This window comes from Oryctolagus cuniculus, chromosome 10 (genome assembly GCF_051225735.1).
Source record: "Oryctolagus cuniculus isolate XC-2025 breed Fujian yellow rabbit chromosome 10, ASM5122573v1, whole genome shotgun sequence".
NCBI classification, from domain to species: Eukaryota; Metazoa; Chordata; class Mammalia; order Lagomorpha; family Leporidae; genus Oryctolagus; species Oryctolagus cuniculus.
In genome coordinates this window covers 93,642,716-93,668,093 of record NC_142876.1, presented here as the reverse complement: position 1 = coordinate 93,668,093, position 25,378 = coordinate 93,642,716, and the positions used below count along the sequence as shown (strand labels likewise).

The following is a 25,378-nucleotide window of genomic DNA, read 5'->3' as shown; positions in this document are numbered from 1 at the left end:
TAATTATCTTGGAATTTTATAAGATCCACAATCTGCTACTTACTACAGTTAGGGATAATACAGCTAAACTCTTCATCTTAATATAAATCAATACTTAAAAGTGTATTCCAGACAAAACTAGATAAAGGGAACACTGAATTATTATAACAAAAGAAAGACAATAAAATTATATAAAATGGATATTTGATTTCTCAATATATGTTGATCATTACTTGACTTTTTACCTTTTAATCATTCTACTGGGAATTTAAAATCTATGTAGCAAACATTAAATTAAAAATGTATGTGCTAAATCGGAATAAAATATCCTTTAGGAGTAAATGAAATAGTGACTGTGCAGATGTAGTCTTCCCCACATTTTGTACTTGCATTATAGAATCTAACACTGCCACCAAATGGTAACAACAAGTACAACAATCACAAGACAGAGCCAGGGATAGACAGAACTCCTGAGAAGGCTGTTGCGCTGCACAGTCTTGTCACACATACAATAGCCCTGATCTTCAGGTCAAGAGAAGTTACAATTTAATAATGGTTACAACAGGCAGCAAAATACCTCAACATACACACTTAAAATGTCATGAACATACCCAATAGACTTTTCTTACTCTTTCCAATTCCCTACTTTTCCTCTACATAAAAGAACCTAAGAATTGGGGCCGTCGCTGTGGTACAGCGGGTTAATGCCCTGGCCTGAAGCACTGGCATCCCAAATGGGCACTGGTTCAGGACCCAGCTGCTCTACTTCCGGTCCAGCTCTCTGCTACGGCCTGGGAAAGCAGTAGAAGATGGCCCAAGTCCTTGAGCCCCTGCACCCACGTGGGAGACCAGGAAGAAGCTCCTGGCTCCTAGCTTCAGACTGGCACAGCTCCGGCCGTTGCAGCCAACTGGGGAGTGAACCACTAGATGGAAGACCTCTCTCAGCTTCTCCTCTCTCTGTGTAACTCTTTCAAATAAACAAATAAATCTTAAAAAAAAAAAAAAAGAACCTAAGAATTGAAACACAATACAGAGATTGTCTAATTCAAGCCTCTAAATTTATAAAATATCTTTATTGAAATCATTACATAGATTAAACTGCTATTTATGGTACACATGAGGGGATTACTGGAACAAGAAAGAATTTCATTCACAATATATATTTTTTTAAATATTAAGAGCATATTGCCATGGTAAAAGATATTTTTATAAATTTTTTACTTTGAAGTAAGATTCATATTCCAAAAAAGTTGCAAAGCAGTAATCTGTACGTTTTTCAACTATCCTGATAAGAACTTTAAATGGACACATGGGCCAGCGCTGCAGCTCAATAGGCTAATCCTCTGCCTGTGGCACCAGCACCCCGGGTTCTAGTCCCAGTCAGGGCACCGGATTCTGTCCCAGTTGCCCCTCTTCCAGGCCAGCTCTCTGCTGTGGCCTGGGAGTGCAGTGGAGGATGGCCCAAGTCCTGGGAGACCAGGAGAAGAACCTGGCTCCTGCCTTCGGATCAGCGTGGTGTGCCAGCTGCAGTGGCCATTGGAGGGTGAACCAATGGTAAAGGAAGACCTTTCTCTCTGTCTCTCTCTCTCTCTCACTGTCCACTCTACCTATCAAAAAAAAAAAATTAAAAAAAAAATGAACACATGTTGAAGAAGATAAATAAATCATGGATACACAGATTTATTTTTTCATTGATTCTGTTATCAATAAATGCAAGGTACTTGTCCATTCAGGAATAAAACAACTTATTTCAGATATAAAGGAGTTCACAGGCTAACAGTAAAATATGACATAGAAAGAGAAATGCAACACAGTAGAATACACGCCAGGGTGGAATTACAAACAAGAAACTACAAGAACACACAAAAATTTTCTGGCCAAAGACATGAGAGAAATTTATTGAGGATTCTTAAAGAAGGTATCATGAGGCCGGCACTGTGGCGTAGCAGGTAAAGCCACCACCTGCGGTGCCAGCATCCCATATGGACACCGGTTCCAGACCTGGCTGCTCCACTTCCCATCCATCTCTCTGCTATGGCCTGGGAAAGCAGTAGAAGATGGCCCAAGTCCTTGGGTCCCTGCACTAGCATGAGACATCTGGAAGAAGCTCCTGGCTTCAGATCAGCCCAGCTCCAGCTGTTGCAGCTATCTGGGGAGTGAACCAGCAGAGGAAGACTCCCCTCCCCTCCCCACCTTTCCCCTCCCCTCCTTACCTCTCCCCTCCCCTCCCCTCCCCTCCCCTCTCTCTGCCTCTCTAATTCTGCTCACATTTCCTCAAGGAAATGACAGCTCTGTAACTCTGCCTAAATAAATCTTTAAAAAAAAAGTGTCATTTAAGCAATCTTAGAAAAGAAATAAAATTATCCGTGAGAAGAAGGGGAAAAGACCTTTGAAGAAAAGAGTTACATTCAAAAGTATGAAGAGCATGTCACAAAGAGCTGTAGACAGTGGTGAAGGCAGTCATGGCTGCCACCCACTGAATGCTTGCTCTGTGCCAGGCTCTGGGCCAGGAACACTGCACAGATAACCACATTTCACCTCCAAAATAAAAGTATGTTTACAATGTCCATTTCACATTTGAACAAAACCAAGGCACAAACAAAACTTATAGTCACACAGAGTGCACCAATACCAGTTTGCTGACTGCCATCATCCATGCCAAGTGACAACTGCCCAGGCATACAGGTTGCTAACTCTGTCATCGTTATGTATAGAGCAGGGACAGAGAGCACCCTTATGCTTATATACTTTACTGGACAACCTAACCCCACAGCTGTCAACTCTTCTTTTGATTGACCATAAAAACTGTATATAGTTATGGGGTGCCATGTGACACTTCAATATACACAAATATGTGCAATGTATGAATCAGGGTAAGCATATTTATCTCCTCAAACATTTATCATTTCTCTGGCAAAACACTCAAAATCCCTTTTTCTAGTGTTTTTTAAATATAAAATACATCACTATTATCGATAGTCAACCTACTGCACCTGTCACTCACTACTCCCTGGCTGGCCTTTTCCTAAACCCACCTCCTCTGGGTCTCCCCAGACTCTTTTAACTGCCACTTGGCTCTCAACTTCCACGAGAACAACATTTTTAGATTCCATGCACAACTGAGGTAATGTGGTATTTATCTTTTCGTGCTTGTCTTATTTCTCTCAACACAGGGACTTCCTGAGCAGTAACTTTAATTTTTTTTATTTGACAGATAGTTATAGACAGCGAGAGAGGGACAGAGAGAAAGGTCTTCCTTCCATTGGTTCACCCCCAAAATGGCTGCTACGGCTGGAGCTATGCTGATCCGAAGGCAGGAGCCAGGGGCTTCCTCTTGGTCTCCCATGCGGGTGCAGGGGCCCAAACACTTGGGCCATCCTCCACTGCCTTCCTGGGCCACAGCAGAGAGCTGGACTGGAAGAGGAGCAACCGGGAGTAGAACCCGGAGCCCATATGGGATGCTGGAGCCACAGGCGGAGGATTAACAAAGTGAGCCAGGGCACCGGCCGCATATGCTAAGATTAGCTCAAGGGTCAGAATCAGAAGGAACAATAAAGATGTCTGACATATAAGGTGGCTGAAAGACCGCACGGGCCCCAGAGGAACAGGAAGTTAAGAGTAGGATGCCACCATGCAGTCTGCATTTCAACACACTCCCTACCACAACCACAGGTCTCAGCCATAAGTGGACGGGCTGCTACGCAGGGCTGCAGTACTGCATGGAGTTCAAAGGGGAAGAGAGACCAGCAGATAAAAGGTGTGCACTGTAGAGTACAGCACTGCTCCTGGGCAGAAGCTGTGCCTGCAGCAGAGTGCGGCAGGAAAGGAAGAGGCAGCCTCCAGCCCTCTGTCAAGGAAGGAAACAGGCAGGCTTGTGGGGCAGGCTGGGAGAAAAACAGAGTCCAGGAAAACTCAGCTTTCCGAAATCTTTTGGACTGATTAGCTCAGTTTTTACTCTGTCAATTTTAGTTACCTATTCTCATGTTCTAATTCCCAACTTGTGGTTTTGCTTTGCAGAGTTCAGGGCAGCTTGTTAACACAAGACAGTTTTTCCCTTAATATATGCATAATTAATACATACATATTTAAGATATAGATAACTAAATTTAAGTCATTTTTCTGCCTCTGACTCCCAAGATCCCAAATAATATCAAATGTCAAAACCATAAGGGTTTGAGTAACTCTAATCATTAAAATATTATTTTCTTGGGCCGGCGCCATGGCTCACTTGGTTAATCCTCTGCCTGCGGTGCTGGCATCCCATATGGGCACCAGGTTCTAGTACCAGTTGCTCCTCTTCCAGTCCAGCTCTCTGCTGTGGCCTGGACAAGCAGTGGAGAATGGCTCAAGTGCTTGGGCGCCTGTACCAGGAAGAAGTACCTGGCTCCTGGCTTCGGATCGGCGTAGCTCCGGCCACAGCGGCCATTTGCGGGGTGAACCAATGGAAGGAAGACCTTTGTCTCTCTCTCTCACTGTCTCACTCTATCTGTCAAATAAATTAAAAAACATTATTTTCTACTTTCTTCTACTTCAAGTCACAAAGGACTTGCAACTCTTCTATGTACTGCTGTTGCCAGTCACAACCCATTGTTTCCTGGAACTCACTGGGTAAGAGGCTCAGTAACAGGAAGGAAAAAAATCAACAGGGGGTTTCATGTTTCTGGACATTCAGTAAGTCGTTTGTAATGTAATGATGAAGGAATAGTGATCCATGTGTGTATTTTAAAAAGAGAAACAACAAGAATGCAACCTTTGTAGCAATCTTCATCCACAAACTTCTTGTGGCCCTCATCAGGTGATGATGCATAATCAACTCTACTATCCCACCACCATCATTTTTGTACTGCAGCATGTAATAGATACAAAGATAATGTCATAAAAATATATTGTTTATTCAAATAAATAAAACAAATGTCAGATAGCTCTGGAAAAAAATCGAGAATGCCAGAGCACACCAGTTCAAGTCCTGGCTGCCCCTCTTCCAATCCAGATCTCTGCTATGGCTTGGGAAGACAGTAGAAGATGGCTCAAGTCCTTGGGACCCTGTACCCACATGGGAAGACCCAGAGGAAGCTCCTGGTTCCTGGCTTCGGATTGGCATAGTTTGGGCTGTTGTGGCCAATTGGGGAGTGAACCACTGGATGGAAGACCTCTTTCTCTCTTTCTCTCTCTCTCTCTCTCTCTCTCTCTGCCTCTGCCTCTCCTTCTCTCTCTGTATAACTCTGAATTTCAAATAAATAAATACAATAAATCTTTATAAAAACAATGGGCAAAGGACTTGAATAGACATTTCTCCAAACAAAATACACAAATGGGCATTGAGGACATGAAAAGACACTAGCCATCAATAACCACTAGGGAAATAAAAAAAAAATTCACAATGCCGTATCACCAAAGATCCATTAGCATGCATACGATCAAAAAATAAATAACAGGGGCCAGAGCCATGGTGTAGTGGGCTAAGCCTTCGCATACAGCATCAGCATCCCATATGAGCACTGGTTCGAGTCCCAGCTGCTCCTCTTCTGATCCAGCTCTCTGATAATGGCCTGGGAAAGCAACAGAAGATGGGCCCCTGCACCCACATGGGAGACCCCAAAGAAGCTCCTGGCTCCTGGCTTCTGATCGGCCCAGGTTCAGCTGGGGGGTGGACCATCAGATGGAAGACCCCTGTCTCTCTAATCTGTCTGTAATTCTCTAAGTAAATAAAATATATATAAAAAAAATAATAACAGAGGAGCCAGCAATGTGGCACAGGGGGTTAAGCCACTGCCTGCAACACTGGCATTCCATTTGTGTGCTGGTTCCAGTCCTGGCTGCTCCACTTTCAATCTCCTCTCTGTTATTGTGCCTGGGAAAGCAGCAGAAAAGATGGTCCAAGTACTTAGGTCCCTGTAACCCACATGGGAGACCCAGGTGGAATTCCTAGCTCTTAGCTTCATGAGAAAGAGACAGAGAAAAAGAAGGGGGTAGGAGGGAGGAGAGGAGGGAGGGAGGGAGAAAGGGAGGGAGGGAGAGAGGGAGAGAGGGAGAGAGAGAGAGAGAGAGAGAGAGAGAATATGAATCATCCAATGGTTCACTCTCCAAATGTCCACCACAGCCAAGGCTGGACCAGGACAAGCCCAGGAGCCAGTAATTCCATCAGGGTCTGTCGCTCCCCCGCTTTCGGAGGAACCACCCCGGACTCTGCGCTGTTTTCTTTCCCCGGCCCTTCCCGGATTTGCTGCCGCTCCCCCGCCTCCGCGGAGGAGCGGCACCAGCGAGCTCTCCGACTGACTCTCTCAGAGGGGCACGGCTGCGGCTGCGCATGTTGTCTCTCTCCCCCTTTTAAGGGGCTGGGTCAGGAATCAGCTAATTAACGAAGCAGCTGTTTAAGATTTGTTTACTCTCTCAGCGCCATATGATGGGAGATCAGATGCATAGAGTTAGTCTTAATAGTCTCAGCGGTCTAGTCTAGTCTCGGTAGTCTCAGTACTTATTTTGCTATGTTGCGGGAGACAGGCCCTGCTCCCCACAAGGGTCTCCTACATGGGTGGCAGGACTCAAGTACTTGGGTCATAATCTGCTGCCTCCCAAGTGCATTAGCAGGAAGCTAGATGGGAAGTAGAGTAGCCAGAATTGGAATCAGGAAATCCTATATGGAATGCAGGTATTCCCAAGAGAAGCTTAATCTGCAGTGCCACATGCCCTTCAAGTTTCAATTTTGCAAGATGAAAGAGTTCTGTGGATTGACAAGTGACAATAAGTATATTCGTATCAGTGCCAATGTGCTTAATGCCACTGAATTGTACACATAGAAATGGGAGATGGCATTGTTGTGCAGTGGCTAAAGCCACTGCCTACAACAACAGCATACCATATGGGCACCAGTTTGAGTTCCTGCTGCACCACTTCTGATCCAGCTCCCTGCTAATGTGTCTGAGAAAGCAGCAGAAGATGTCCCAATTGCTTGGGCCCCTGCAGCAACACGGGAGACAAGAAAGAAGCTCCTGGCTTCTGGCTTCATACTGGCCCACCTCTGGCTGTTGTAACCATTTGGGGAGTGAAAAAGCAGATGGAAGATCTCTCTGTGTGTCTCGCTCTCCTTCTGTAAACTCTGCCTTTCAAATAAATAAATATTAAAAAAAAAAGGTAGAGATGGTAACTTTCCTTTTTTTTTTTCTTTTTTTTATTTGACAGACAGTGAGAGAGAGACACAGAGAGAAAGGTCTTCCTTCCATTGGTTCACTACTCAAATGGCTGCCACAGCCGGTGCTGTGCATCCGAAGCCAGGAGCCATGTGTTTCTTCCTGGTCTCCTATGCGGGTGCAGAGGCCCAAGCATTTGGGTCATCCTCCACTGCCCTCCTGGGCCACAGCAGAGAGCTGGACTGGAAGAGGTGCAACCGGGAGTAGAACTGGTGCCCATTTGGGATGCCAGTGCTGAAGGCAGAGGATTAACCAACTGAGCCACGGCACCAGCCAGTAAATTTTCTATCACATTTATTTCCACAATTTCTAAAAAGAAATGAAACTTTGATTCATGTTTCTCATAGATAAACTTTGGAAACATGATGTTAAGTAAAATAAGCCATGCAATAAAAGCACAAATATGTACAATTCCACAAAACATAACAGTATGTAGAATAGTTAAGTTCATAGAGATAGAAGTTACCCGGGGCTGCACGAAGGGCGCAATACATTGTTTATTGGGTAAAAAGATTCCATTTAAGATGATTAAAAAGTACTATCAATACACTAATGATGGTTTACAACATTATGAACTGAATTATACACTTAAAAATAATAAAAATGGTGAGGACTGCTGTTTGGCTCAGTGGGTTAAGCTGCCACCTGCAGCCTCAGCATTCCATATGAGTGCTGGTTCAAGTCATGGCTACTCCACTCTGATTCAGCTTCCTGCGAATGTACCTAAGAAAGTAGCAGAAGATGGCCCAAGTATTTGGGCTCCTGCCACCCACATGGGAGACCCGGATGAAGCTGCTCATTCTCGGCTTTGGCCTATCCCAGTCCTGGCCGTTGCAGCCATTTGGAGAGTAAACCAGCAGATGAAAGATGTCTCTGTTTCTCCCTCTCTCTCTGTAACTCTGCCTCTCAAATAAATAAATTTTGGGGGGCCAACACTGTGATATAGTGAGTTAAGCTTCTGCCTGCGGCACAGGCATCCCATATGGACACAAGTTCAAGCTCTGGATGCTCCACTTCTGATCCAGCTCTCTGCTATGGCCTGGGAAAGGAGTGGAAGATGGCCCACATTCTTGGGCCCCTGCACTCTGTGGGAGACCTGAAGAAGCTCTTGGTTCCTGACTTTGGATCAGCCCAGCCCTGGCCGTTGAAGCCATATGAGGAGTGCACCAGCAGACAGAAGACCTCTCTCTCTGTTTCTCCCTCTCTCTCTCTCTAACTCTGACTCCCCCCCCCCCAAAAAAAAAGAGGGATGATGAATGCCTTTAAAAAATCTTTTTTAAAAAAAGTACAAATGGTCAATTTTATGGCATATATATTTTACACAATAAAAATCTTAAGTGGGAAAATGCATTAAGAATATACTAATTTAATAAAATTCACTTATGTTGAAGTCATACTCATGTGAGATCTGCCAGTGGGAGAAACAGTCTGTTGTTACAGATATAGGTCTGGGGCCAGCGCTGTGGAGCAGCAGGTTAAGCCACCATCTGCCATGCTGGCATCCCATATGGGCTTCAGTTCTAGTCTAGCTGCACCACTTCTGATCCAGCTCCCTGATAATGTGTCTGAGAAAACAGTGGAAAATGGCCCAAGTGCTTGGGCCCCTGCAGCACCCATGTGGGAGACCCAGAAGAACCTCCTGGTTTTGGATTGGCCCAGTTCCAGCCACTGCAGCCATTTAGGGAGAGAACCACTGGATGGAAGACTTCTCTTTCTCTCTTTCTCTGTAACTCTGCCTTTCAAGTAAATAAATAAAACTCTTTAAAAAAAATAGAAATAGGTCTATATAGGTCTATTAGTCAACCTATCCCCTCTGCTAAGGAACTGAACAAAGACCAAAGCAAGAATACTGATATTCTCTAGCAGGTACTTCCACTAGACTCTATAAAGCACAGATTCCAAGTAACACCATTTATCTTACAGTAAAAGTGATGCTTTAGTAAAAGGTCCAAATAAAGTGATGACAGAAATTACGAGAGAGAATGTACCATCTCTCCTATAAGGTAGCCTGCTCAAAATGAAATCGTATCTATATTCCATATATGTCCTCATCCCCATTTTGAAAAATAAATTCAAGAGTTGTACCTCCTTTCTCTTGGTCCTAGGTACAATGTTAACTTCATTTATCTGAAGAGGACACAGAGCAATAAAAATATTAGCTGTAACAATCATAAAAAAAAAAAAAAAAACTACTGACCAGTACCTCTCATGTATATACATGTAAAAATCTTCAGCAAAGGGGTTGGCATTGTGGCACAATGGGTTAAGCAGCCACTTGCAATGCCAGCATCCCGTATGCCAGCACTTATTTGGGTCCTGGCTGCTCCACTTCCAATCCAACTCCTGCTAATGGCCTGGGAAAGCAGTGGAATACGGCCCAGTGCTTGGGCTCCTGCACCCACATGGGAGACCCAAATGAAGCTCCTGTCTCTTGGCTTCAGCCTGGTCCAGCCCTGGCCATTGCAGCCATTTGGGGAGTGAACCAATGGATAGAAGATCTCTCCTGCTCTCTCTGTAACTCTGCCTTTGAAATTAAAAATAAATATTGAAAGAAAAAAAAAACTTCAACAAAGTATTAGCAGACTGAAGCCAGCAACATAAAAAGGACTATACACTATGACCAAATGGGATTTATCAGAAGAAGTGAGGTTGGTCTCATATCTAAAAGTGAATTAATTTAACATATTAATAAAGGACAAAAATCCCATGATGATCTGCAAAGGTAAAGGAATAGCATTTAATGAAATTCAGTGCCAATTTATGATAAATGTCTCAACAAACTTGAAACAGAAGAGTGTTTCCTCAATCTGATTAAAGACATATATGAGAAACTCATTTAACATTATCGATGATAAAAAAAAAAAAACTGAATGTTGGGCTGGTGCTATGGAATAATGGGTTAAGCCTCTGCCTGCAGTTCCAGAACCTTATATGGGCACCGGTTCATGTCTCAGCCGCTCGTCTTCTGATCCTGCTCTCTGCTGCGGCCTGGGAAAGCAGAAGATGGCCCAAGTGCTTGGGCCTCTGCACCTGCATGGGAGACCAGGAAGAAGCTCCTGGATCCTGGCTTTGTATTGGCTCAGCTCCAGCCATTGCAGCCATTTGGGGAATAAATCAGCAGATGGAAGACCTCCTTCTCTTTCTCTCCATCTGTCTGTAACTCTATCTCTCAAATAAATAAATAAATAAAATATCTTATTTTTTTTATTTTTTATTTTATTTTTTGACAGGCAGAGTGGACAGTGAGAGAGAGAGAGACAGAGAGAAAGGTCTTCCTTTGCCGTTGGTTCACCCTCCAATGGCCACCGCGGCCGGCGCACCGCGCTGATCCGATGGCAGGAGCCAGGAGCCAGGTGCTTTTCCTGGTCTCCCATGGGGTGCAGGGCCCAAGCACCTGGGCCATCCTCCACTGCACTCCCTGGCCACAGCAGAGAGCTGGCCTGGAAGAGGGGCAACCGGGACAGAATCCGGCGCCCCGACCGGGACTAGAACCCAGTGTGCCGGCACCGCTAGGCGGAGGATTAGCCTAGTGAGCCGCGGCGCCGGCCCAATAAAATATCTTTTTAAAAAACCTAATGCTGGGGGCTGGTGCTATGGAATAGCAGGTGAAGTGGCGCCTGCAGTGCTGGCATCCCGTATGGGTGCCAGTTCGTGGGAGACCCAGAAGATGCTCTTGACTCCTGGCTTCGGATCTGCGCAGCTCCAGCCGTTGTGGCCAATTGGGGAGTGAACCATCGAATGGAAGACCTCTCTCTCTCTGCCTCTCCTTCTCTCTCAGTATAACTCTTTCAAGTAAATAACTAAATCTCCCTGAAATAAAGAACAAGGCAAGGGTATCTATTCTCACCAACTATAATTCAATATTGTACTGGAGGTTCTAACCAAAGCAGATACTAGATATTAGAAAGATCAAATAGAATAGATTAGAATGAATGAATGAAAAATAAATAAATGAATGTCATTCAGATAAGAAAGGAAGAAGTTTATCTGCAGAAGATATGATCCTGTAATCGTAACATTTCTACAGAATCAACAGCAAAAGATATAGAAACTAATTGTATTTCTATAAACTGGCAATAGAAAAACCAAAATGGAGTTAAAATTCTATTTTTAATAGCATCAAAAATAATAAAATGGGGCTGGTGCTGTGGCACAGTGGGTTAAAGCCCTGGCCTGACGCGCCAGCATCCCATATGGGTGCCAGTTCTAGTCCTGGCTGCTCTTCTTCCAATCTAGCTCTCTGCTATGGCCTGGGAAAGCAGTGGAGATGGCCCAACTCCTTGGGCCCCTGCAATCACTTCTTCCAGGAAGACCTGGAAAAAACTCCTGATTCCTGGCTTTGGTTCGGCGCAGCTCCAGCCATTACAGCCATCTGGGGAGTGAACCAGTGAATGGAAAACTTCTCTCTCTGTCTCTACCTCTCTCTGTAACTCTTTCAAATAAATAAAATAAATCTTTAAAAAAGAAGAATAAAATATAGAGGGATTAAGTCAACAAAAGAAACATAAGGCTTGTACAATTAAAACTATAAAATATCACAGAAACTTAAAGATGATCTGAATAAATGGAGACATATTATGTACTCATGGGATGGAAGACTCACTATTTTTAAGACAGCAGTCCCCTTACCCCTTATTGATTGCATATTCAGTATAATCCCTACCAAAAACCAACTGGATTTTTATAGAAATTGACAAACTAATTCTAAAACTTACACAGATGCACGATTACTCAGAATAGCCAACACAATTTTGAAAACCAAGAATAAAATTAAGAGAACTTAAACTTTGTGATTTCAAAATGTACTATAAAACTGTCATAATAAAGACAGCATAGTTCTGGTGAGAAGATAGACGAAGCAGCAGAACAGAAACAAGACTTTTTTTTTTTTTTTTTTTTTTTGACAGGCAGAGTGGACAGTGAGAGAGAGAGAGAGAGAAAGGGCTTCCTTTTGCCGTTGGTTCACCCTCCAATGGCCGCCGCAGCCAGCGCGCTGAGGCCGGTGCACCGCGCTGATCTGATGGCAGAAGCCAGGTACTTATCCTGGTCTCCCATGGGGTGCAGGGCCCAAGGAATTAGGCCATCCTCCACTGCACTCCCTGGCCACAGCAGAGAGCTGGCCTGGAAGAGGGGCAACCGGGACAGAATCCAGCGCCCCGACCAGGACTAGAACCCGGTGTGCCAGTGCTGCAAGGCGGAGGATTAGCCTAGTGAGCCACGGCGCCGGCCCCATAAACAAGACTTCTATAATAATTGTCAGCTGAGTTTCAACAAAGGTACCAACACAATTCAATGGAAAAGTACAGTCTTTTCAATAAATGGTGTGAAGATAACTGGTAACTTTAGACCCTTACTTCATACCATACACAAAAATTAACTCAAAGTGGTCCACAGACCTAAATATAAGCACTAACATAATACAACTTTTAGAAGAAAATATAGAAGAAAATCTTTGCGATCCTGGGTTAGGCAACAAGTTCTTAGAGTTCAAAAGGCTACTGCATGAAAGAAAACAAGTGATAAACTAGACATCCTCAAAAAATAAGAATTTTTCTAATTCAAAAGATTTTGAAGAAAATGAAGTCATATGTATCTGCAAACAGATTCGTGTGCACATACAGAAAGACCTCTTAACGACTCAATAAGATGACAAACAGCATTAACTTAAAAATGGGCATCACATTTAAATAGACATTTCACTAAAGAAAATATATAAATGACAATACATAGATGAAAATACACTCAACATCACACTCATTAGGGAAAATCATTTAAAACTGCCATTTCAAACACACTAGAATGGCTATCATACAAATAACCCTACCAAACACTGGCAAACATGTGAAGAAGTGGGAAACCTCATACACTCAGCAAGAATGTAAAATGGTATGCCACTATGGAAGAGTCTGGTGGTTCCTTAAACAGGTTTATCAATGCATGCTACTCTAACCAATGATTTTGTACGTAAGTTCTGTGCCCAAATCCCCAACAGAATGCCTTCTTCCTACGGAAAGAGAAAATAAACTGTAGCCTATTATATTACAAATAGTCCAGATTAGTTGGACCACATCATGAAAATAAAAGTCAAGATTAAATAACAATCTTTAAGAAGTTTTCTCCTGTCTTCTCATATCTAAGACTCTACTAACTGTGCTTTCTGAACTACCACTAACAACTCAGAATACAAGTGGAATGGCTGGAGGTCATGACATTTACAGAATGCCATGCTCCAGGAACTGTGCTTAATCCTCCCAGCAAAGAATTTGAGCTTTGAAGAAACCGTTCTGTCCACCATCACATATCTGTGTCGGCCAAGGTGAAGGCCCTTGCTCTTTCCTCTATTTACAAGGCTTTTAATGATTTCAGTGAAAGACTGAGTCCAGTTTTTGTAAGATGATTTAAAATGCTACCTCTAACTTTAATACAACCATTTAGATGTATGTGTATACCATAAGGGATAGTTTAGATAATGTTTTAATACACCTATGTATACCAGAAGAAATAATCTTGAACAGCAATACATCATGAAGTAATTAAAAAATAACATCAGATATTTCATATTCCAAGTATATTTCAGCACAATACTGAGAACTCTGTGCCAAGTCTAGAATAATTCTAGTATTCTATAAGGTTTTAGTCAAATAGTACTGGAGATTCCTATACTATTGAACTTTTACATATATACACAAAACACTCATATTTGGGGAGGTTTTATTTTGTTTTGTTATAATGCAATGTTTGTAACACTGTAAGTACATTTTTGGTAGGAGGACATGATGGAGTATATATATATGAATCTGCATATTTTAATGTAAAGTTAAAATCTTCTCCAAATGCTGTTATTTTAGGTTGCTTCAAAGAAAGTTATCAAAACATTAAAAAGTAACCAAGGGATGAGAACAAAGGGGAAAGACAAACCTACTCTGCCACATTACACACCAAAATCAGAACACTCAGTTTATACTGTACCTGCAGGTTTAAGGTCTCCTATTCGAATAATGTGTGGCCAGTGCTGGAGTGTTTTGGCAAAAAAAGGATTGGTTACTCCTAATATGACTGATGGCCTATATAAGAACAAAATAAAAAGAAGTCAGGAAAAGATGAACATGACATCAGTGAAGAACTGTTTACAATTTCTTCTTGCAAACAACATATAATCTTTCCTGTGACTTATAACTTATTACCGACCAACTATATGCCAGGAAACATGTTTAGCTTTAGGCAGATAAAGATGAAGGGACATGGTCCTTTCAATAGCACACAGAAAGAAGGAGATACATACCCAATTATGATAACAGAAACCAGAGGACAATGAAAGTGCTATAAGATGCCTGATAATCACAAAAGAGATCAGTGTCTACCAGGGAATTAAAGGACAGCCTCACCAAGGAGATGACATTTACATGAAGACATGGAGGAGTTTTTTTCACCAAGTGGATGGGGGAGGGAGAGTGAGGGTGAGACAAGAGAATGAACAGCATGTGCAAAGCAATGAAGTGAGATCATGGTCTGTTTGTGGAACTACACGTGGTTCAACATTCCTGGAGCACAAGGTGGAAAAGATGAATAGTCAGAAATAAGAGTAGATGCTGCATAGATCACGAAGTACTAAGTTTACATGCAAAGAAATTCAGATGTTATCTTATGGCAAAGGGAAGTTACTGGAAAAGCTAGTAGGAACCACATTAACATGAATGATGAAGATCACTGTAGCAGAGATCTGGAAGATTCCTACAAGGCAGGGAGGGTTTGGGAGAAAGCAATGGTGGATATGAAAAGGGCTAGAGACAATAAGACTGGGAAGGCAGCTGTGGTGAGAAGATAACAGATATGAGATATATTTTACAATGTTGAATTGGCAAAATTTCATTAAAATTTGATATGAAACTGTTAAGGAGAAATTTATGACAGTTTAGGTTTCTGATAATTAAAATTACTATAAAAGAAAGGGGTATGAGATCAAGGGAGAAAAGAGGCAGACATAAAGAATTCAGTTAGAATACATTTTTTGTTTCCAATGTTATTTTATGATATCTAGTTGGCAATGTGCCTTAAAAACACAGACACATACAGACAGACAGACACACACACACACACACAAACACGCACACAAATTCTGGACACAAAGGTGTGGACCTTGCAGAGATCTGAGCTAGGGAAGTTAGATTTCAGTCATTGGTACAGGGTCTTAAGAGGTCATGGATATACATAAAATGGTACAGAAAGAAACTATCACTCTGAAATAAGAACCCAGAACACAATACTGCAGAATATCAACACTTAAGGCATTAGCAGAGAAAAGAATTCTACAAAGGATGTTGAGACACACCACCAGACAGCCTGAAAAGAACAATATCAGGGGTTAAAATATTGTCAAGGTCAGCAGTGTAAATGTTACAAGAAAGAGAAGGTAGGGAAAGCAGGGCAATAACATGCCCACTGGGTAAGGCAGTGAGAAAAGCCCTGCTGACTTTGGAAAGAACATATTCAGTCACATGGAGAAAACAACATGCAGTTCACGGAGAAGCAACCAGAAAATCAAGAAGCTGAGGCAGTAAATGGAGTTTTCTGTCACGGTTGTTTTAGAAACCTACCTACAAAAAGAAAGTGAGCAATAGAGAAGGAATGAGGTGGGCTAGGGTGAGATTATTTTCCCCCTGTTAGACTGGGAAAACGCTTCATTAAAACAGTAGAATTAAAAGTACTGTTGGATGGCTATTAATGATAACACATATTCCATTAATAAATACAATCACTTAAAGAAAGATACTATCTCTTGAAATCTGAAATTATTACCAGTAGCTCTTCAAATATTCCTTTATAAAATCAATATTCCTGTAAGTTGTAAGTTTTAATTAAAATGTTATTACTAACAATACTTCTGCATATTCTGGTTATAAAAGTTAATATCTAGTCAATAAGTTACTGTTTACTCACGGAGCTTGAGTTCGGGTAGTATATTCTTTGAATTCACTATCATGAATAGTGAAATAAGGCCGGAAATCACTGCAGTATTTTAATGGAGAAATACAGCTGTAGAGCAGAAGAACAGGGAAAACAAAGGGCAAAGAGATTCAAGGCTCTACTCCACGACTATGAGACATTTATGTACACAGTGTCTACCCAAGGGGAGGATTTTATCCCAATAGCAGGCAAGCTCACTTGAGGGAACCAGAAAGACAAATGGAAATGTGGAATGTGGAATGACCCATTTCAAAGAACAGGTGTGGTGCAGAAGACGGGTTGACATTCTCACTCTACCATTCACTAGTCATGTATGCCTCTGACTAAACACTGACCATTTATGCAACTAGTGTTGGTCTAGGGCCAACTTTACGTAAGTGAATGAATGTGCTTGTGGTGCAGAACAACAAAAGCATGCTTTTAGCCCTCACGGAGCCTGATTCAAGTTTCTCATCTGTAAGATGGTGATATAAGCACTACCCTCTGTCAGGGTGGTTGTGTGCATCATCAATGCAATAATCGTGGGGAAACACAACCAGTGGGAAAGTGCTCCAAATCCCACCATCAGGAACCCACCATACTCACTTAACAAGCGCCAATACAGTCTCTGACGACTCTGATGGTGATGGTGCCATGACCACAAGGGGTTCCCCCAACAGCACCAGCTCCCAAAGCATCTGACTATGAAGGAAAACTGGGCAGAAACACCTAAAAAGTGTTGACACCATAGAAATATTTCATTATTTATCCAATCTTGTTTTCTAATTTCTTATCTAATCATTTATTTTTTAAAAAATATTTACTGGGGCCGGCACTGTGGCTCATGTGAGCCGGCATCCCATGTGAGCGCCGGGTTCTAGTCCTGGTTGCTCCTCTTCCAGTCCATCTCTCTGCTGTAGCCTGGGAGGGCAGTGGAGGATGGCCCGAGTGCTTGGGCCCCTGCACCCACATGGGAGACCAGGAGGAGGCACCTGGCTCCTGGCTTCAGACTGGCACAGTGCCGACCATAGCAGCCATTTGGGGAGTGAACCAACAGAAGGAAGACCTTTCTCTCTGTCTCTCTCTCTCTCTTACTGTTTATAACTCTACCTGTCAAATAAATAAATTTTAAAAAGATTTTTAAAATTATAAAAAAATTTATTTATTTATTATTTGTTTGAAAGGCAGCTTAGAGAAAGAAAGATTGATTTTCCATCCACTGGTTCACTCCATAAATAGCTGCAACAACCAGGGCTGAGCCAGGCTGGAGTCAGGAGCCAGGAGCTTCATCGAGGTCTCCCATGTGTATAGTGGGGCCTAAACACTTGGGTCATGTTCTGCTGCCTTCCCAGGTGCATTACCAGGGAGCTGGATTAGAAGTGGAACAGCCAGGACTTGAACTGGTACTCATATGGGATGCCAGTGTCACGGGTAGTGGCTTAAACTGCTAAGCAACAACATCAGCCTCTGTAATCATTCCTTAAAAACCTCACCTTAACATAAATTCTTCCTATTATCTGTATCTTAACCTGCTAGAGAAATTCATTTAGTACATGGTAATACCTAGAGACCTAAGCTCCTCTAATACACATAAAAAATACATCAATTCCAATGAAATGACTCATTCCAATTTTTGTAAAATTAAATATTAATACAACCAGCCACAAAATACCTTATAAATAAATGCATATAGTTGTCAAATTTGTATACCATACAGGATATCTATTTTATCAATATTTCTTTGTTAAATTTGGATTTCTAGTCTAAATATTTTGAAAGAAACAAGAAAAAACAATTTTTAAGTTAAAAAATTTTTGATTAACATGTAAATGTGTACAGTTTTAAGGGGTCCAGTGTAATATTTTCAACACATGTGTACAGTATGACTAAGTCAGGCAAATAGTATTTCCATTTCCTTATTTTTTTTTTTTTAGGTTTGGAACTTACCAGCTCCTCAAAAATAATTAACTTTCCAAGGGGCACTTATTGCATGGACTTAATTTAAAAAGTTGATGCTTTTGTGGCCGGCGCCGTGGCTCACTAGGCTAATCCTCTGCCTAGCGGCGCCGGCACACCGGGTTCTAGTTCCAGTCGGGGCACCGGATTCTATCCCGGTTGCCCCTCTTCCAGGCCAGCCCTCTGCTGTGGCCAGGGAGTGCAGTGGAGGATGGCCCAAGTGCTTGGGCCCTGCACCCCATGGGAGACCAGGAAAAGCACCTGGCTCCTGGCTCCTGCCATCGGATCAGCGCGGTGCGCCGGCCGCGGCGGCCATTGGAGGGTGAACCAACGGCAAAGGAAGACCTTTCTCTCTGTCTCTCTCTCTCACTGTCCACTCTGCCTGTCAAAAAAAAAAAATTGATGCTTTTGATATTAAAAATGATTAGAAAAAAACATAAAGGGGAGTTCTTATGCTTATTAACAAAATTACTTCCGGGGCAGCTCTTCCCCTACAGGAATGCTGCATTTATTATAGTAGGCCTGGAACAGGGTGGAGGCCTCTCAGGACACAACTCTGGCTAGAATGTTTTACTAAGCCTCAGACACTAGAAAATTTTACTTATTTAATAATTTCTTCCTGGTGTAGTAGCAATTTTTCCTAGTAGATTAGAGAAGAAAAACTCATCTACTTATGAAAAACATAACCAATCCACATAGTTGAAAATGCACAAAAGAAAAATCAAAATAATATTTATGCACAAAAATACACAACAAATGTATGAGATGAAAATTAGGAGAGTTAAAATTTTTTTTTAAGATTTTTATTTTATTTATTTATTTGAAAAGGAAAGTGACAGAGAGGAAGAAATCTCCTATCTGCTGGCTCACTCCCCCAGAGGAGCTGTCAGGACTCAAATCTGCGCTCTGATATGGGATGCTGGAGTCACAAGGGGTGGCTTAACTGGCTGTGCCACAATACCAGCCCAGAGAGTTAATTTTGAAATGCAAGAAGACAAATGTGAGGGCCCGGTGCTGTGGCAGAGTAGGCTAAGCTTCTGCCTGCAGTGCCGGCATCCTATTTGGGCGCCAGTTTGTGTCCTGGCTGCTCCTCTTTTGATCCATCTCTCTGCTACGGCCTGAGAAAGCAGTAGAAGATGCCCCAGGTGCTTGGGCCCCTGCACCCATGTGGGAGATCTGGAAGAAGCATCTGGCTCCTGATCTACCCAGCTCTGACTATTGCAACCATTTGGGGAGTGAACCAGTGGATGGAAGACCCCTCTCTCTGTCTCTCCCTCTCTCTGTATGGAACTCTACATCTCAAATAAATAAATAAAATCTTTTTTTTTTTTTTTAAAGAACAAATGTGAATGTAGTGAAAAAAAAAAAAAAACCTGAAGGATACACAAAGGAGTTATTTCTCTTCCCTTTGACAACTGACTCCTAAAGCAAAGCACAGTACCTATTTCTGCCACAACAGGAATGGAGTCACACTGGCCCAGAGTGGGTGTCAGAGTTTGTGCAAGGTACAGTGGCTAATCTATATGAAGAGGGAGGCCTGCTATGAAGCTGTCGGAGTGCTTATGTAGAAAGGAAGGTATATACAGAGACACAATGTGTTGACAAAGTTGTCCATGGTATAGGACCAACTGGCACAAGAATGAGGGTGTCCCCAAGGAGAAGTGACCTGAAGTGGCCTGTGTAGGCACACAGGCTGGGTAGGAAGGACATTCACGTGCTGGTTGATCTGTGTTGGGAGTTAGAGGCCAAGTAGGGGACAATGGCATCCACATGAAGAGTGGTCTAGTGGGACATAGGAATGTGAATGGGGTAGGAAGGTATCCACGTGGAGGCCACTCCAACCTGAGAAGTGAGCAAGGTAGGGAAGATGTCTGTGCAGAAGGAGAGCTAGGTGAGAGCATCAGAGCCCAAGAGAGGTAGGAAAGGTGTATGCACAGGTGACAGGATGCAGCAGAGATGAGAGAGAGGTTACTAACAAGGGGAATGATCAAATAGGTAAATAAATTAAGAATACAGGAGGAAGTTTCTCAGAGGAAAATATGAATATGAGAAGGGAGAAGACTAGAAGGAATACTGTCATTTTTCATTTGAACTGAGGGTATTGCTGTGACTTTATGGTTTTCAATGTATATGAATATAGAAATAAGTGTATATAAAAATGAGCATGTGAGCATCTATCTGTAGGTGCATTTACTCTCTTTTAAAAAAAAAAAAAAGATTTTATTTATTTACTTGAGGTAGAGTTACAGACAGTGAGAGGGAGAGGAGACAAAGGTCTTCCTTCTGCTGGTTCACTCCCCAAATGACCACAACAGCTAGAGATGCATTTACTCTCATACCACACACACACACACACACACACACACACACACACCTAGCTCTATCTAGAGAGTCTAAAAGCAAGGAACCACCAACAGCAATGAACAAATCAAGTGCCCATATCTTGTCTTCTAAATTCTATTCTCTGTTCAGAAAAATCAAGACTCTTTGGATTCCAAAACTGGGGAAAATACAAAATAATCTTGGAACCCAAGGGAACTGAAAACATAAATCCACAAAAAGACTTACACACAAATGCTAATGGCAGCATTATTCATATAAACTAAAAAGTGACAATCATCCAAGAATCTAGCAAATGATGAATAGAAAAATAAAATGTGGTGTAACCATACAATGGAATATTATTCAGCCATAAAAACTGAAGTACTGGGGCTGGTGTTGTGGTGCAGTGGGATGACACCCACATACCACATCTGAGTGCAGGTATGAATCTCAGCTGCTCTGCTTCCAATCCAGCTACCTGCTAATGTACCTGAGAAGGTAGCAGAAGATGGCCTGGGTACTTGGGCCTCTGGCACCCATACGGGAGACCAAGACAGACTTCTGCGCTCTCAGCTTCACCTGGACCAGTCCATCCAGGAGTAAATGATCTCTTCTCCTGCCCCATCAATTCCTGCCCCTCTCATCCCTCTGCCTTTCAAGTAAATGAGCAAATAAATAACTTTTTTAAAAATGAAATACTAAACCTTGAAAAAGCTATACTAGAAGAAAGAAGGCAAACACAAAAGGACACAAATGAGTAGCACAATTCTATTTACAGGACATGCCCAGAATATGCAAATCTATAGAGACAGGAAGTAGGTTAGATTTTGTCAGGGGCTGGAGGAAGAGGGAAAGGGAACTTACTTTTCAAAGTGATGAAAATGTTCTGGAATTAGGTAGTAGTGGTGGGTGCACAAGTTTGTGTATATACTAAAAGTTAATGAATTATACTTTTAAAGAGTATTATATACTCTGTAAATATCTCAATTTTCTTTAACTACACACACACACACACACACACAAAACTAGAACATCTTGCACCAGAAATCTAGGAAAAGTTCAAAGAATAATAGAGGTATGTCAAAAGAACACAGATGAGCTTCAGTGGTTATCAACAGCCAAACTAGAGATGGTGAAAATCAAAATAGATAAATAAAGTATGACCAACTGAATATAAGAGGAAACCAAATAATAACACACACAGGTATCCAAACATAGTGTGGTGGTCTGAAATACATCCAAAAATTCTTTGACATTTCTTTCAAAACATGAAGCTTAATTCCTCCCTTCTTGAGTATGAGCTGGATTAATGGCCTGCTTATGATAAACAGACTAAGACAGAAATGACATGTACAACTCTGAAGACTTGAACTCAAAGGACATTGTGGCTTCAATCTTCTCACATTGCCTGTTCTGGGAAAAGTTAGCTGCCACGTCGTAAGAGCATTCAGGTAGTCCATGAGGAAGTCCACACAGCCAGGACTGAGGCCTCCTGCCAGCAGCCATAAGGAACAAGATAACATCTTGAATAGCAACTACTTAAGAGATCTGAGCCAGAACCATACACCAAAGCAGCTCTTATATTCCTAACCCTCAGAAACTGTGTGAAATAATAATATAGGGGTGGGCATTTGGAGGAGCAATTAAGATATTACTGGGATGCCCGCATCCCATGTCAGAGTGCTTGGATTTGAGTCCTGGCTCCGCTTCTAATTCCAGCTTCCTGTTAATGCATGTCTTAGCAGGCACCAGGTGATGGCTCAAGTACTTGGGTCCCTGCCACCCACATGAGACTAAGACTGCATTCAAGGTTCCTGGCTTCAGCCTGGCCCAGCCCCAGATGTTGCATCATTTGTGGAGTGAACCAGTGGATGGAAGATCTCTGTCTCTTTGTCTCTGCCTTTCAAATAAATAACAATAAACAAGTAAACAAAATTAAGAAAAATATTTATTATTTGTTCTTTTAAGTACTGGGGTAATTTACTACACAGCAATAACTGACACACATAGTTTCAAAGTATGTCCCCACTAAACATTCAATTACAAAAGAAAAAAACAGTAAGTATGTGGAGAAGTTTGCAGGATACCACGTTAATCAAGGGATCAAAAGTGAACACCATCAGTAATGATTGCCACTCCCTTGCCACAGATATAAAGCCAAAATCTAAACAGGTAGAATACCAGACAATCCTAAACTGAGAAGGCTTTTTTGCAAATAGCTATCCTGTAATCCACAAGAAGCTCATGGTCACAGAAGTGAAAGAGTGAAGGATTCTAAACCTAAGGAGACGGAAGAGGCATCAGCTAAGTGCAACGGAAGATTCTAAATCCAGATATTATAGTGACAACTGGTAACATTTGAATATGGTCTTATTAGATGATACAAAAGTATCAATGTTAATTTTGCCTCTTTTGATGGATACATTGTATCCTTATTCACAGGCAAGAGACTATGTATGTAGGGAAGACAAAGCCTCAGATCTTCAGCTCACAGTGGTCCCCTTTAACTACAGTTTCACTTTCTGTGGTTTCACTGTGATCAACTGCAACTCAAAAATATTAAATAGAAAACTCCAGAAACAAACAATTCATAACTTTTAAACTGCATTCCATTCTGAGTAATACGGTAAAATCCACATCACTATACTCTGAAACAAGGCACAAGACTTCAGCCTAATGCTATGTCATAGTGTCTATGCCATTCACTTCACTTCTCATCACACAGACACTATCACCTCACATCATCACAAGAAGGGTGAGTACAGCACAATAAAATACTGAAAGACCATATTCACATAACTTTTATTACAATGCAAGGTAACTTCAAAAAATTCACAAAATAATGGAATTGTAAGACAAGTTTGGGTCTGGAACATTGGCATAGTGGGCTAAGCCTCTGCCTGTGGTACCAGCATCCCACATGGACGCCAGTTCTAGTCCTGGCTGCCCCTCTTCCAATCAAGCTCTCTGCTGGGAAAGCAGTAGAAGATGGCCCAAGTCTTTGGGCCCCTGCATCTATGTGGGAGATGCTGAAGAAGCTCCTGGTTCCTGCCTTTGGATCAGCCCAGCTGCAGCTGTTGCAGCCATTTGAGGAATAAATCAGCGGACTGAAGACCTTTCTCTCTGTTTCTCCCTCTGTAACTTTACGTCTCATATAAAGAAATAAAAAAAAAAATTTTAAAGAAGCTTATTTTGATGCAAAAATATTTTAAAATCCATGCATTTATCAGCAGTCTTCAAAAAGTTCATGGAACATTCATATTATAGAAAAAGTATGCACAAGGGCCAGCGCTGTGGCACAGTGGGTTAATGCCCTGGCCTGAAGGACCGGCATCCCATGTGAGCGCCGGTTTGAGACCCAGCAGCTCCACTTCCAATCCAGCTCTCAGCTATGGCCTGGGATAGCAGCAGAAGATGGCCCAAGTCCTTCAGCTCCTGCACTCGCATGGGAGACCCAGAAGAAGATCCTGGCTCCTGGCTTCAGATTGGCACAGCACCGGCCGTTGTGGCCATCTGGGGAGTGAACCATGGGATGGAGGACCTCTCTCTCTCTCTCTCTCTATCTCTCTCTCTCTCTCTGCCTCTCCTCTCTCTGTGTAACACTGACTTTCAAATAAAAATAAATAAATCTTAAAAAAAAAAAAAGAAAAAGTATGCATGGATTTCACAAATTGTTTACACCAAAATTCTTGCTTTTTAATCCCATTTTCCACAAAGTTTTGAACACTCTTATTTATGGAATTCTGTCCTATCTGCAGTTTTAGGCCACCATTAAGGGCTTAGGATATATCCTTTGAAGGTAAGTGGAGACTACCATAACATCAAATGGTTCTGGGGAAAAAAAGTATTCCATATATATATAATTTAAAAAAATGAATAAACAGATAAATTTAAAAACAAGTAAAGGCAAAATGGGAAAAGGCCCATATGGAAACCATATAGTGGGGTGCCCTTAAGGCATCAAGTTGCAAATAACTATCAAGTACACTATTATCTAGTAAGTACACTAAGGTTATCAGTTAAGGGCACAAACAGAAGATAAGAAGTACATGTACTGTTCTAAGATGAAGCTTTTTCTGAAACTTTTGTATTACAGTTACTTTTTATACAAAATAGTTTTAGTTTTATTGGGGTATTAATATTTTTTAAAATCCAAGAAATGAAACCTGGTGCCAGAATTATGGCTTAGTGGGTAAAGCTGCTGCCTGCATCAGTGGCACCCCATATGGGAGCTGGTTAGAGTCCCAGCTGCTCCACTTCCAATAAAGCTTACTGCTAATGCACCTGTGAAAGCAGCAGAGGATGGCCCAAGGGCTTGGGTCCCTGCACCCACGTGGAAGACTCATAAGAGGCTCCAGGCTCCTGATTTTTACCTGGCCCAGCTCTGGCTGTGGGAGCCATTTGGGGAATGAACCAGCAGGTGGAAGATATTTCTCTCTCTCTCTCTCTCTCTCTCTCTCTCTCTAAACTCTGCCTTATAAATAAATAAATAAATCTTTAAAAAAAGAGAGAAAGAAATGAAGCCTGTCTTCAATTCTAACAAATATTAGTGATATGATCAACCACAGTATAGAATTATAGGGAAATCACAGGCCTTTTTCAGTACCACTTTAAAAAAATTTTTATTTAATTATTTATGAAAGTCAGACTTACAGAGAAAGGGAGAGATAGAGATCTTCCATCTGCTGGCTCACTCCTCAAATGGCCACAATGGTCTGGCCAAAGTCAAGAGCCTGGAGCTTAATCTGGGTCTCCCACATGGGTGCAGGGATTCAAGCGCTCGGGACATCTGCTGCTGCTTTCCCATGCACATTAGCAGGGAGCTGGACCAGAAGCGGACCAGCCAGGCCATATGGAATTCCGGTGTAGCAGGCAGCAGTTTAATCTGTTATACCACAAGGCCGGTGCCATAGAACCACATTTTTCAAAAACGTTCAAGTATTTATTTAAGAGGCACAGAAGCAGAGAGAGAGGGAGAGAAAGAGAGAACT

The 25,378-nt window shown here is 42.1% G+C and overlaps 1 protein-coding gene across 11 annotated transcripts in view; it reads right to left on the bottom strand.

Annotated features, from left to right (window-relative positions):
* The window catches only part of DENND6A (DENN domain containing 6A), a 93,820-nt gene that overhangs the window by 15,588 nt on the left and 52,854 nt on the right, over positions 1-25,378 (bottom strand). For all 11 annotated transcript variants that reach the window (XM_089306032.1, XM_089306033.1, XM_017343899.4 and 8 more), the window contains 3 exons: positions 16,716-16,838; positions 16,104-16,199; positions 14,136-14,230 (listed from right to left, as the gene is read on the bottom strand). In XM_089306032.1, coding sequence (XP_089162158.1) covers positions 14,136-14,230; positions 16,104-16,199; positions 16,716-16,838 — 314 coding nt within the window. The remainder of the gene's footprint in view (positions 1-14,135; positions 14,231-16,103; positions 16,200-16,715; positions 16,839-25,378) is intronic.